General features: G+C 41.3%; 1 protein-coding gene across 1 annotated transcript in view; it reads right to left on the bottom strand.

Annotated features, from left to right (window-relative positions):
* Window positions 1–1,244: 1,244 nt before the first annotated feature.
* mrpl23 (mitochondrial ribosomal protein L23) overlaps window positions 1,245–13,636 on the bottom strand; it is a 31,027-nt gene continuing 18,635 nt past the window's right edge. The window contains exon 5 of the mRNA XM_028408053.1: window positions 1,245–2,191. Within this exon, the coding sequence (XP_028263854.1) occupies window positions 2,027–2,191 (165 nt within the window). The 3' untranslated portion in view covers window positions 1,245–2,026. The remainder of the gene's footprint in view (window positions 2,192–13,636) is intronic.

Below are 13,636 nucleotides of genomic sequence, written 5' to 3'. Positions count from 1 at the left end.
ATAATTCCATGAAATGAACATTGTTTACAATCACAATACCCAAGTCCAAGTCAAGTCACAAGTCTGGTTCACACACACCTTAACACCTTACAACCTTATAACTGAAATGCTGGATTAATTAGCTTACATTATTTTTTTCCAGATTTGAGTATTTACAGTTTTCATCCAAGTAATTATTAGCATGAATAAATACATTACACCCCTAAATGTTTCAGTCATTGCAGAGCCAGTCTTAAGATGGTGCTCCTGTTTGACGTCTTCTTGTTTCACTCCTCCTGCACACAAATGTTTTTCTATTTATCAGTTAATTTGTTGTTCCTGTTTACTTGTTCTTCAGAAACTGCTGAAATGACTCAGAGACATTTAGCCATGTGAGCAAGAGATGAGCTCATTAACCAAGTGTGTCTCAATGTGCACAGTAAAATGCATCCAAATCACTACACATCCACCACTGTCAGCAGGCCTTAAACAGAGATTTAATACAAGCCTTTCGCTGCCAGTTTCATGATAGGAAGCAGTTGCGGTAGGTATGTTCAAGTGTGTGTATCTGATTTTAGAAGGAACAGGGTATCCCCGTGACAAAGAACAAGAGGACAACAGGGACAGATTATCCTTTGGCAAACACCAGAACTTGATTTTCCAACTTTCATGTGGGGTCTATTCATACCAGGCGGAGAGAGAGAGAGAAAAAAAGAAAATGAGTTCAGTCTCAGTTGGTTAAGCAGCTGTTTCAGTAGAGGTCCAGACTGGGCACCAGAGATGGAAGGAGGCTGAGAGAGAATGGAGGCTTGTTTCTTCCAAATCAGATTGCTTTACAGCGATGCAGGGGGCGAGTGGTTCCAGGCAGCAGACAATGGGCCAAAAGGATCAATATTGACATTCTCCCTAGTGATAGATGAGTTGGCTGGGTGAGGTCAGGGACTGGACCTTTGTATTAGCCAGCCAGCATTAGTGGTCATGGCTGGGGGACACTTACTGTAACCTTGGCCTTTCAGCATAATGGAGGGTCTGAGCGAGCCCAGGAGAGGTCCCTCCCCTTTATGGGCTTTATTACGGTAAGAGAGCTCAGTCCTCCACTAGCCCGACTCAAACACAGATCATTACTTTGTCAAAACAGCTACCAGACCACACTGGCACTTGCACAGGCCAGCTTGTGTGGCAAACAGTGTCTCAAAGTGCCAGTTTTTTCAGCGCAGCAGTCGTGGGAGATGAGGCAAACAGAATACAAGAACGAGTAAGCAGAGTACATTTGAACAAGTGACCATTTATTAGTTGTTATTCCATTCTAGGCAAAGACACAGACACAAACGCTGTGTACAATCTTTTCTCAGAGTTGTGGCGAGAGGAGCTGCCACAAAATACTGTAATGCAACACTCCTGCAAATTCCATGTACTTGCTTCGCTGAAACAACATCTCAATTGTTGTTTACCCAAAGTGGTCAATTAATCCAAGGCAAACTCATAAAAGAGGAAAGGATGTGGGCTGTCCAGGTAGTTAGATCCAACTGGCTGCAAGTCAGGGCTACTAGGGGATACCACACTATACCACTCCTAGTGTGGCAGAAGAATATTGAAAGAGACACAAGAAGAAGTGGGACAAAAGAGCAGACAGAAAGAAGGAAACAGAGGAGAAACAAAGAATGAGGAGATATGGAGGCAGTGTGACCAAAGAGGAGGAGTCAAAGGTGGAATATTAAAGCACAAGGAGAGAGTGGAAAAGGTCACCTGAGGTGATAGAGATTCTGTATGGTGGGCTGGTTTCATCAAAGATGGAGCTGAGCCACTCTCCTCCTCCGATTCTATTCTGGCTCTGGTTACTGGACCAAAGCCTCACAAACACACACACACTCACCAAACAGATGTCTGCAGTCTCCCACACACATGCTCATTCTTCTTTACTACGCACATGTGAGTGTTTCTTACAGAAATAGAAGTGACATCACAATAGTCGCATTGTTAATCAATAAATGTTGCTCCCAAAGAAATACCCACACAAACATACACGCACAGAATTCCTGGTCAGCTCTTAGAGTCCAAACCACTCAGTGACCCCTCCTCTCCTGGGGTCGAGTTTCTGCCTCTGCTTCTCGTCCTCCATGAACTTCTCCTGCATCTCCTCCATAGACCCCTCCGCCGGCGTGCGGTCCTTTTCTGGAAAGATATCTGGGAAGGTGAACGTCTGGTTCTGTGCCTGATCGGGTGGAGGGGGGGGGGGGGTAAAGAGAGAAAAAAATGTGCCATGAAACTCTTGTTTAATATCTACTTAAAATAATTTCATAAACCACATTGTGTGCATCAAATACACACCAAGCTGCAACTTTTCTTTGCAAAGTCGAAGAGAAGTGAGATACTGATTTGGAATTCAGGACATTGTTTCACCCTCTAGTCCTCCTCTAGCAGTTACACAAACGTGCTCTTTCTTTGGCGTTCAATTTCTCCAACTCTCTCCCACATTTAATCTCTCATCTCTCTCCGTTTCTCTGGTCTTGATTTATTCAGAGTGAAAGGGTGGTATCCATTATTTATTCTATACCAACCCATCTCTAGCCATGGCTAATGCATAACTGGCCCAACAGTAGTCTGTGTCAGTCCACCATAAAGTACAGTACGCACACATACTGTACATGCCTGCATGCACACACAAAAATAACAGGTCAATGGGTCCAAGCATGAACACATCCCTCTCCCATGGACACCTGGCAACACGCATCCACTGTTAACACTGTACAACACTGTACTGTCTACTTATGCATATTTTTTAATCAAAGTGTTTGGATTTTGATAAAACGTTTAATGCTTATAAATGTCCACAAGGTGGTCAACAATTAATTGACTGTTACTCAAACAGCTTCCACATCATGTCAGTCAACCATCATGTGACCCATACATTTCATAACTATTTGATAGATAGATTTTAAAGATATAGAAGCCTGTCACTATAAAATAAATTGCTTCAAACATCAATCAAGAGTTGGTCTAAATATGTGAAATATTTTGTTTTGGGTCAGTGTGTAGGCGTTATGGAATGGTCTGGCTCTGATCTGAATGTTACTTTGTCTGTCTCCAACCCCCAAAATACCAAGAAAAACATGCATATAATTACCACATAGCATGGTTTAATTCCCAAAGGGGGAGACAACATGAGGCTCACTCAGCCAAAGATGCAGCACAGAGCTGACTGTCTACTGTACATATTATTATTGTTGTGCATGTGTTGTTTAATAACACAAAAGAACACTCTCTCTCACACAGACTCAAACACACACACATCAATCCAAAAAATGAGTATCAAAACAAGCAGTCTTGAAGTTTCTAATCTGGGACTAACTAAATTTGGCTTAGGTAAGGCTCATCGATTTCGGTTAACCATGTTTCGTAGAAAATTACCACATTTTAAAAAAGTAGTGGCGGCAGACCGTTTTCATTTTCTCTCATTTATTTTCCCGTGCATTCAAAATTTGTAGTGTTCGCTGCTTCACAAGGACACTGTTAACCGCAGTTTATAGACATGATTTTGTACAGATGTATAGACTGCTTATATTAATAATCTAATAACAGTAAATGAAGAGGAAAAAAAATTATCAAACCTAGTTGATGTTCTATATTATGGATATTGTAGATGGAATTATGTAAGGAAATATGTATAAACAATGACTGAGCCCAATGATCAGCTCTCATATTTTATTTTTCACTTCCTGGAGAGAACCCATCTGACCCACCAGTAATATTTCTTAGTACAGACATCCTAAGTTGAATTTTTCAGTTAAAAAAAAAAAAAACCTGGTGGGAAAGGCTTGCTACTTTATGGCTTCAACAGATCCAGAAGTCATTTCATTAACATACTAACCACAACCCAGTCTTTATGTGCACACAACACGGTTTCCAAAAATGTTGGGAAACTGTGAAGAATATCAATGAAAACAGAATGCAATGATTTAAAGTCTTTAAAAGTTTATGTAATGGCTCAAAACAACTTAATGTTTGGACGGAGCCAACAAAAGACTGCATGAAAAGTTTGCCACTCACGGTTCACCAAAATTACACCAAAATTGTGGATACAAGATTCAGAGAAAGGGGAGGGGGCTCAAATGGCACTACAGTCCTTCACTGCAGTGACTTGAGTTCAGTTCTGGCCCTTTGCATCACCAAAAATGAATTGGTCATTTGACCAATAAAAGCTTGAAATCCTTTTAGTACATCATGCAGGCTTAAAGGTAGGGTAGGCGATTTTGAAAACTCAGTGAGAGTCAGCCAGATTTTGAAAGTAAACACACGCCCTTCCTCTCGGAGCTTACCCTGAAGCCACGCCTCCCAACCAGTCTGCGACCGGCCATCATGCACGTACCTCTCCGGTCCGCGCAGAGCAGGAAGAGAGCGTGCAACCAGACAACTCTACGTGCAGGTGCGCCTCGTAGTGGCTGATGTTTTAGCGTTTTATAGCTTCCACAGATGATTAATATTCTTCGTTTTAAAGTGAAACTGCCAAACTAATCGGTTGCTATCGGATTGCAAAGAGAAGTTACACTAATTTAACAAAGAGTGTATCAGAATGAAATCTCCTACCCTACCTTTAAGAGCAGCTATCATGGTATCGGGACATCATGGCTTGAGTGTGAGCTCTTTCAAAACTACAGCAAGTGTTCTCCTGGTTGTTAAAAGAAGAGGTGATGCGACATAGTGGTGCAGTTTCAACATGCACCTGTTGAAACTGTTCTTAAAAGTGCTACTGCCCTCACATTCAAAATTAGCATGGTGTATATTTAAATGTAGGGTTCTATTATTTCCTAGAAAGACGTTACATTCTGTTTTTGTTTACATTTTACACAGTGTTCCAACATTTTTGGAAACAGAGTTGTATAATTATCCCTGATATGTCCAAAATGTAAACAGTGGCATGACAACTAGTATGGAAACTACTATTTTGACACAGGCTTGAATTCATGTTACTCTTCAAAACCCAGCCATTTGGGACTACACTCGCTGATACCAGCTTTGAGAAGCAGCTAGAGCAAAACATGCACAGCCTTCAATCAAAAGGAGAGCCACTCTGTCCTTGTGATTCTGCGGCAACGCCTCTATTTGAAACTGGAGGTTTTCTAGGGAGTTCAGTACTGCAGATAAAGAGACAAACGTGCAGACCTAGGCAGGAGGAGTTGTCTAAGTTTGGCACCAGCATTGAGGCACTTAGAAACCGACAGCACAGCCAATATCCTCAGTGTCAGACTGCACTCACACAGACTGACATTGAGGGATGCAGAATCCAGAACACACACAGACCAAGGGAAGTCTGCTGTAGGATTAAGATTAACAGTCAGGAGAAGGATATGAAGGCAGCAAGGAGAAAGATGAAGGTAAAGGAAGTGACTGGTAGAGGAGGAAGAGGAAAGAGGAGATGATGGAGGACGGGGGTCTACCCCAGTGCTATAAACACAAGACCTGGCAACAAGATGAACAATTGAAGCAGTGAACCAAACAAGACTTCACCCAACTTGAACCAAACGCTGTCGCATGACAACTCCCAGTTATGCAGCGCAGGCCTAGACATCTTATGTATACACACAGTGAAGATTAATAATGGCCTCACAGAGTACGATTCACAAAAACAACAAAGCCCCGAGACTGAAATCAACAAAGCGCTGAGACTCGTTAAACAAGTCTTATTGTTGGCAGCAGGCCACACCCTGAGTGTGTGTGTGTGTGTGTGCGCGCGCGTATGTCAAGCGCCTGCTGGACACATTTCCGCACAGAGAAAAAGTGCTGGCGGAGGGCATTCATATTTTTATTTGAATCATATACATCACACACCAGAGGTAAAACCCATCTCCCCTTCATCTTCGTTTGCTCTGAGCTGAAACGACCTTTCCTGTGAGTCTGCCTCTCACTGTGCATTTGTGTGTGTGCCAAAGAGACACAGTATGCATGAGTTCATATTGAGTGATTTATGGAGAAGACCAAGGTCTGGTCAAAAAGGACAAAAATGGAGAAAGACAATCAGGCAGACAGTCAAGCATTATGTGCCTGCAAGTGTTTCCTTTCCATTTCCTACTATGCATCGTAGATGACAAATTGAAGGAGTGGATATTTTACTCTGCCATCATCTTCACCATGCTCCCAATTGAATCAGGCTGTCATCCGGGAATATTGAGAGGAGGCCCCACACTGCCAAGCAATGTAAACATACTCCTCTTACGCACACGAACAACCCATTACACCCACAGTTTCTATCAATGGAAACAGAAGGATAAAGACTTGGGGGAGTGTGCCCTGTGTCACATTTGGGGACTGCTGTCAGACTTTTAACCGGTTGATTGGGGACAGCTGTCAAATTAGAGAAAACAATGGGTGTCTACATACTGTTTTCTTGGCAGTTACACTGAGCTGACACTAATCTCTCTGTGTGAAGTTAGTGTAAACCTCCTGGGTACTTCAGTGGGACATGTCACCAAATCAGAAATCAGTTTGTGTGAATGCACACTGGAGTCATGCACAAGTAATCCTCTTCACAGCACACAAGAGAAAGAGGAGACTGTAAGGAGAGAAGACCAGGTAAGAGATGGAAAGACAAGCACAAAGGACAACTGTATTCGTTCTGACCTTTCTTTCTGATCAGTGACAACTGAGCATGAAGTCGTAACTTGAAAACAACTCTAAGGGGAAAAAATGCCTAGTGCGTGTGCATGTATGTGTCATAATTTTCCGTTAAGAGAAGAAAAAAATTGGAAATGTTAAAAGAATGGACAAAAGTCAACCTTGGAATACATGTGAAATCAATACAGGAAAAAAATGTGAAGGGGTGACTCTTTTATTATTTATAAGTGGAGATTTAAGTATAAAATATGAAAGCCACAGTTGTTCTGGCTCAATGTGTTAAAATGTCTTTGATGAGAACAGGAAGGTGTGCACTGTGCTTTTCCGACCTGCACCTGAATAGAACATTATGGCACAGTCACTGGCTGGGGACACAAAAGGCTGATTCAACCTGCCACTCTCAAAGCAAAAACATACAGAACATGAATAGACTGAACTGGACCAGGACCAGACAACACAATGTCACAGATGACACACACACACACAGAATCCTGATGCCTCTGAGTGGTGAGTACATAACAAGAACTATGCCACAAATACTAAGAAAAAACAAAATATGGCCCTCAGTGATCATGATTCAATTCACTGTAGTAGTAGGCTTGACTTCATTTTCCAATAATTCCAATCCACAGAATAGCCTTCATGGTATCAGATTTTATGTCCTCTGAAATAAAATAAGCTTGGAGCAACATTTTATTGCAGTGAAGACTGTTCAACAGCAGTAAAACAATTCTCTAGGTCAAACGGTGACTTCCTTTCAGATAATCAGAATAAACTTAAAAATCAAATCCATCAGAATATACATTATAACTCCTCTTTTACAATCTGAGATCAGCCTTTCTTTTGTGCTCTCACAAAACCTCCAGCACCAAGAGTTATTATGGAGCTAAATAAGATGTGACTGTGGGGTGGGGGCCAAGTACACCGACTTCTTGGACCACACTTGACCGAATCAATGAACAGAGGAGCTCTCAATGTGGTCAGAGAGTCTGACAAGCCTTTAAATGATCTGAAAAAGTGAAACTGAGCCATTCAAGGCAGCCCAAAGAGACTGCATATCCATGTATTCAACAAGGGAGAATTCAGAAGCATCACAAGAAAGAGCTTATCAAAAAAGCAGCTACATGTGGCCAGATTTCATTAAAGTATAGACAAATCTGGGCCAGATATAAAGGCAGAGATGTGTTGACGATGTGGCGAGAAATCTCATGAGGTTGTGGCTCATGTGGCTGTGGTGGCAATGTGGTGGGGTAAACCATAGCAAAGCACAGAAACATCTTGAGTACTGCTAGTGTATCTGTGTGTGTGTGGTAGTGAGACAGGCGGAGAGGGGTTCACATTGTGGTAGAATCCATTTTGACCACATGGTAGGAAAGCCTGGCAGACTAAAGACGAGAGACCACAGTGGTGAGGTCACCAGGATCAGAGCTGAGGGCAGCCCCCCGCTGGGATACAGATCTCTGAGTCTGTGTGTGTCCACAGAGCCAATTTATCTGATCATTCTTGTTTTCAGCAACTTGTACAGTGGGAAACTGATTTAGTTTAAGGTGTGATCACATCATTCTGTTTCCTTTGGTCTCAAAAAACAAATTGTTGGATCTTTCTTTGAGGTTCACTTAAGTTCCCACTGCTGTATTACAAGTGAACCAGGGCTTGTAAACAAAAGTCAGATGGACTCACAAGTAGCTTGTTTATTGGACAGAGTTTTGGCAACCTGACATCCTGCAAATTTACAGCCAAGGAATAAAAGGGTAAAAAAAAATAATTTGCTTCCAGTTGCTTTACACTGACCAGCTGGGAAGGAAGTGCAGCTAAGGTGGTCAAGCATGATGACCAATAATCACAAAGATGGTTGTTTGCTTCCCATGCTAAAGTATCCTTGGGCAAGACACTGAAATCAAAGTTGGTCCCAGTGCATAGCAGCACTACTGCCATTTGTGTATGTGAATGGGTGAATGAGAAGCATTGTAAAGTGCTCTGAGTACCACAAAGGTTTACTTAACTCACTTTATTATGCAAAGCTTTCCAAGCATGAGAAACTGCTGGCTGCCCGATGTCAACATCTGTGTCCATGTACAAATAAAATGATGTAAAAAAAATAACTGATAGTGCAATAAGCTGTGTGTTTGTTTTGTTTTGTTTTGCTTTTTACAGAAAACAGTCCATTATCTTTCAAAATGTACCTCACTTCATTTGGAATCCACCAGGTTTACTTTGTTTATGATGCTTTTTTCAGTGACTAGACTTAGATTGACTAAAATTATAATTCTTATTATTTATATATAATTATAATAATTATTTCACAATTACAGAGACTTTCCCTCAACTGAGACTTGAGTTTTGGTGATTTGTGAAGCTGCTGTGAGAACTGATTTAAGTGGTCTTGCGTGTTCTGTTTATTGTCCATCTCTGGGATATTTCTTGAATTCTACATGTATTGTACAAAAATTCTGATGTGCAAATTTAAGGATTGCAAATGAGATACATTCACATTCATGATGTGATTCATGAGACTGTATACAAAGAGGGACACCGTGGCTGTAGCTCTGCCCATTGTACAAAAGTGAGACCAAAATATGTTGGAAAGAGACACCATCTTGGAGCCAGAGTCTACACAAACATCCACCCACTTCCACATTGAGCACGCTCCTAACTTGGCTTCTCCATTGGCTGCTAACCACTACATTGCTTCCTTATTTTTATTTATCTAACAATAAATAATAATGTAACATATCCAAAAAATGAACAGTTGAACACAGATCAACATGATAAGAATTGGCTAATAAGCCAGAAATCATTGTGGGGAAACATTTGTCTGAGGAGTCTGTCCACAGTCCACTCACAAAGGAGAGGCAGGGTTTATGACCTCAAACCAGGTAACAATTTGAAGTGGCACCTTGGCCCGGGGCGGGATAGAGTGTTGCAGTGTCGTGATGGTCTGTGGAGTGGGTCATCAGGGTGTGCAAGACAGCAGTGTGTGCAAGACAGATCGAAACACACACTTTCTGAAGCTGCTATAGGTTAAATATACCTGTATGTTTATCTAATGACAATTTTTAAAGCTACAAGAAGCATTTTGAATTTATTCAGTTCAATCTCCTGTGGGGGACTAATAAAGGATTATGTTATCTTATCTTAAAAAAATAAATACATTTTTACTAGAACCCTGCCTGGACCTTCCCCTACCTCAGCTCCACACATTACAGGGCTGTAGAATGCTTGTTTGCTCATACAGATACCTGGACCAAATTGTTTTCACTTGAATTTGTGCCTGTTTTAGTTCCAATCTTTAGATTCTGTCATTAAAGGAATGGATTGCAAAAATGCAAGGTTTTTATTTCACAATATAAACCCAAGACTTACCTCAGCCAATATGTCCACCTGTTATGTGTGCATGCATGTATGTGTGTGTCTGTGTGTATGTCTCTCGGCGGCGGGTGTTGATTGTGTGGTGGCCGCCATGCATTGGTCTATATTTTGAAAACACTGGACCTATACTGCAACCAGCCACAAGGGGGCAATTAAGATGTTGTAGCCTCATTTTTAGGACACTATCATGTTGATCTTTAGTCTATGACTGACACACATACACACCATTCTACAACTATGTGTGTACATTTAAATCTTCTGGTAGGAAACCAAACCAGAAAGAGAAAGAGTAAATGATTGAGATAGGAGACAGAGTGGGAGGAGGAGAGGGTGGAGTGGTAAATAAAGTTAATACAACAGATAAAACTGGATTGCTGTTCTCTCAGGAAATGCTGCCAGATGAGAATGATTACTTAAAAAGTCAGGTGAATATATCAAAATTGATTTGACATGAGAACCTTAAAGGCATTTAAAAAATAAGTGCTGAGCATGAGAAACACAGCATACTGAAAACATCTCTCACTGCTCTGTGAAAGACAGATAAGTGGTAGTGAGACTACGCCACTAACCAAGAGCATCCTGCTGTGGGTTCATTCAGGGTCATGACCCCAACCCTCCCTCCAATTACAATGACATCTCCTCCACAGCCCGGCAACAGGCAAATAACTTGGTCAGCTTTGGCTTGCAGCAGTGTGTTTATGTGTGCCTCTGTGTCATTCATATTAATGGCCGTTTACAACTGTGACTTATAGTCAATGACATGTACACATACATGTATACAAGGAATTAATCCTTAATTCAGCACAAATATTTTATATGCATAAAACTCCTTAAATCAGCATAAGTGTGCTGCATGAACTCATGTCCATTCAGCTAGCATCTTATCCCAAGAATTATTATCAAATTTGGAGTTAGAAACTGGACTGGTGCATGAGCATGTGTTTAATTAATGGAATTAAAATAAATTCAGTGATTGATTTTGAGACAATTATACTACTGTTAATGCATTCATGACAGTGAGAAATTTCAATTAACTCCAACTAGATCAAGATATACACCACCTAACCTTATTGTGAAGTACAGAGAACTCTGCAGTGCGTAATCTGTACAGCAAAGTCAGGCAAGTTGGGGAACCCCACCTCTGGTGTATACTTTGAGATGTGTCACGGAAACCCTGTGTCACAGTAAGTTATGGTTTCAAGTGATATATTGGCATTATTTCTGCCCAGAGACGAAAACGTGTGTGTGTGTGTGTGTGTGTGTGTGTGTGTGTGTGTGTGTGTGTGTGTGTGTGTGTGTGTGTGTGTGCGTGTGTGTGTGTGTGTGTGTGTGTGTGTGTGTGTGTGTGTGTGTGTGTGTGTGTGTGTGTGTGTGTGCGCGAGTGTGCGTGTGTGTGTTACTTTTCATGTCTGGGCATGTCTGCTCCAAGCCTGCTACTAGAGACATTGGACCCTGGTAACAGAGCTCTCAGGAAAAGATCATCACCACCTAAATACACACCCAGCTACCCACAAAGATGTTCACATCCATCTGGTCTTGAATTGGACACACAGAGGATAACAAAAACAAACAACAACAGCAGCAGCAAAAGGTAACATGAGAAAATCTGTCCATCCATATTAGCAATAATATCATACCACCTGATCAAACCAAATCGGACCTAAGCCTTGCCAATCTCTACCTTCCACCCCCCATACACACACATGCATAAACAGCTGTTGACTATCATTATCCCCTCCATGTATGTCATTCACCCTGCAACCCCCACAATGTACCCCATTTCTTTCTCGCCAACACATGTAAACAACCCTCCCATACCCTCCCCCGCAATTTCAGGCATACCCTCCACCGACCCCACCCCAGACCAAACTATCTAGGCTACCAAACACACACACACACAGTTAGACCCTTGCATACAAACACACAGGCTCACCCCTACATGCACATGAACATAAACATCCAGGCAATGCCCCTGCCCCCTCCTCAACACTGAGGAATGCCGGGACCAGCTGGTGGAGAAAATAAAAAACGAAGAAGCATACCAAAACAGGAAATGCATCAGCAGGGGCCTATCAGAGGGCTTTATCAGACCAGTGGCAGCGTCGCTGAGAACATGGGTGGCGCCAAGTGCTGATTGGCTGATGAAAGTTGCAGCTGTGTCATTACAGGTCAAGAGGTCAGGGGTAATCAAGAAAAGTTTACGAGTGTGCACGTTTATGTGTGTGTGTTTGTGTGTTGGTGTTTCGCATGTCGTGTGTGTTGCCATGGTTATCTAAATAAAGAGAAACTGGAGGAAGTGAGGGTGAGCAGAAAAGATGCTGCAAAGGGAGATAAAGAAAGAATCAATCAAAAATCAGACAGAAGACTGCCATTCAGTTGTAACAAAGAAATTGTGTACTATTTTAAGTCATTTGTCCTTCATTTGGTTTTTCTTGATAAAAATCAATTTGTCAAGAAAATACATCTACAGCGCAGTACTGTCATTTAGGCATGTAACACCTGAGCTGAGTTAGATGTGAAGAATCAAAGGCGTTAAAATAAACAACACTGAGCTTCCACTGAAGCCATTCAAAAAAAGGTTTGCGTGTGAGAATCCAAACCGGATGGTTAAGACCCTGCTCTGTTCTCTATAATTCATGTTCTCTCTCCACTGAGCTCTTATGAAACCTACACATACACACAGCCACACACACAAGATTTTACTTAGGAGTGAATTTTCCAAATCAGGAGACACATAGGGAGATGGGGGGCCTTTCAGAGAAGCTTGATTGCCAGGAAAAGCTTCTCTTTTTATTAGGCTCACCATGAGCATACGTGCATGCGTGTGCACACATGCAGACATATATATGCACACACTAATTAGTGTATCAGTCCATTCCTTTCCTCTGAAGATTTATACGCCTAGAATGCTGACAGATACATAAGTAAAAGGAAGCTGCATGACTCTGGATAAAGGGAAAAAAAACATGAAAAAAAACATGAACTTTTCTAAGAGCTATTGTAACATTCCTTACTTTCATTCTTAAATAAAATCACTTCTTCTCTAATCTTATTTGAATTTGAAATTGCCCCTGCAAGTGATCAAAAAGAATTCTCTGACAACACAAAAATAATGAATAAAGCTAGAATTCATTTTTAATTAGATTGAATCTTTCCTTGCTTGATATATAGGGTAGAGTGTGGTAATCGAGTCAGTTATTACTTAAATTTTTGTTTATGCTTCCAGGGAAACAAGGGGTTGGCTTAATTTACCCACAGGCTCAAACCACCCCACTCCATGCAGTCTATGAAAACCATAAAGGTGCTAAATATGCCAAAAGGTAAAACTTACCAACAGTTACAAATGTTTGCACGTAAGCCATCAATTCTCTTTCATTTCTTGGTTGACTAGTTATATTCTTTCTTTTTTTAGCAATACCATGCTGTCTTCATGAGTCTGCTATTATCTGGAGTGCCTTCAAAAATCCACAACGTTGTGTGACATTCAGAGCACCTCAATATATGACTAACGTCTACCCATACATTCTCAGTTTTGCTATTTTGACTTAATCTGGTCGTTGAACACAGCCCTAATTTAAGCTGTCAGATGGAGAACTGACAGACCAGCAAAGGAAGCAAAAGAAGAGGAAAAAATATATTTTCCACAATGATAAATATAATATTTGTTTAAAACACTGTA

Source organism: Parambassis ranga, chromosome 6, assembly GCF_900634625.1.
Source record: "Parambassis ranga chromosome 6, fParRan2.1, whole genome shotgun sequence".
Classification (NCBI taxonomy): domain Eukaryota; kingdom Metazoa; phylum Chordata; class Actinopteri; family Ambassidae; genus Parambassis; species Parambassis ranga.
Note: the sequence above shows the minus strand (reverse complement) of the source record. Positions and strands in the feature narration are given on the sequence as shown.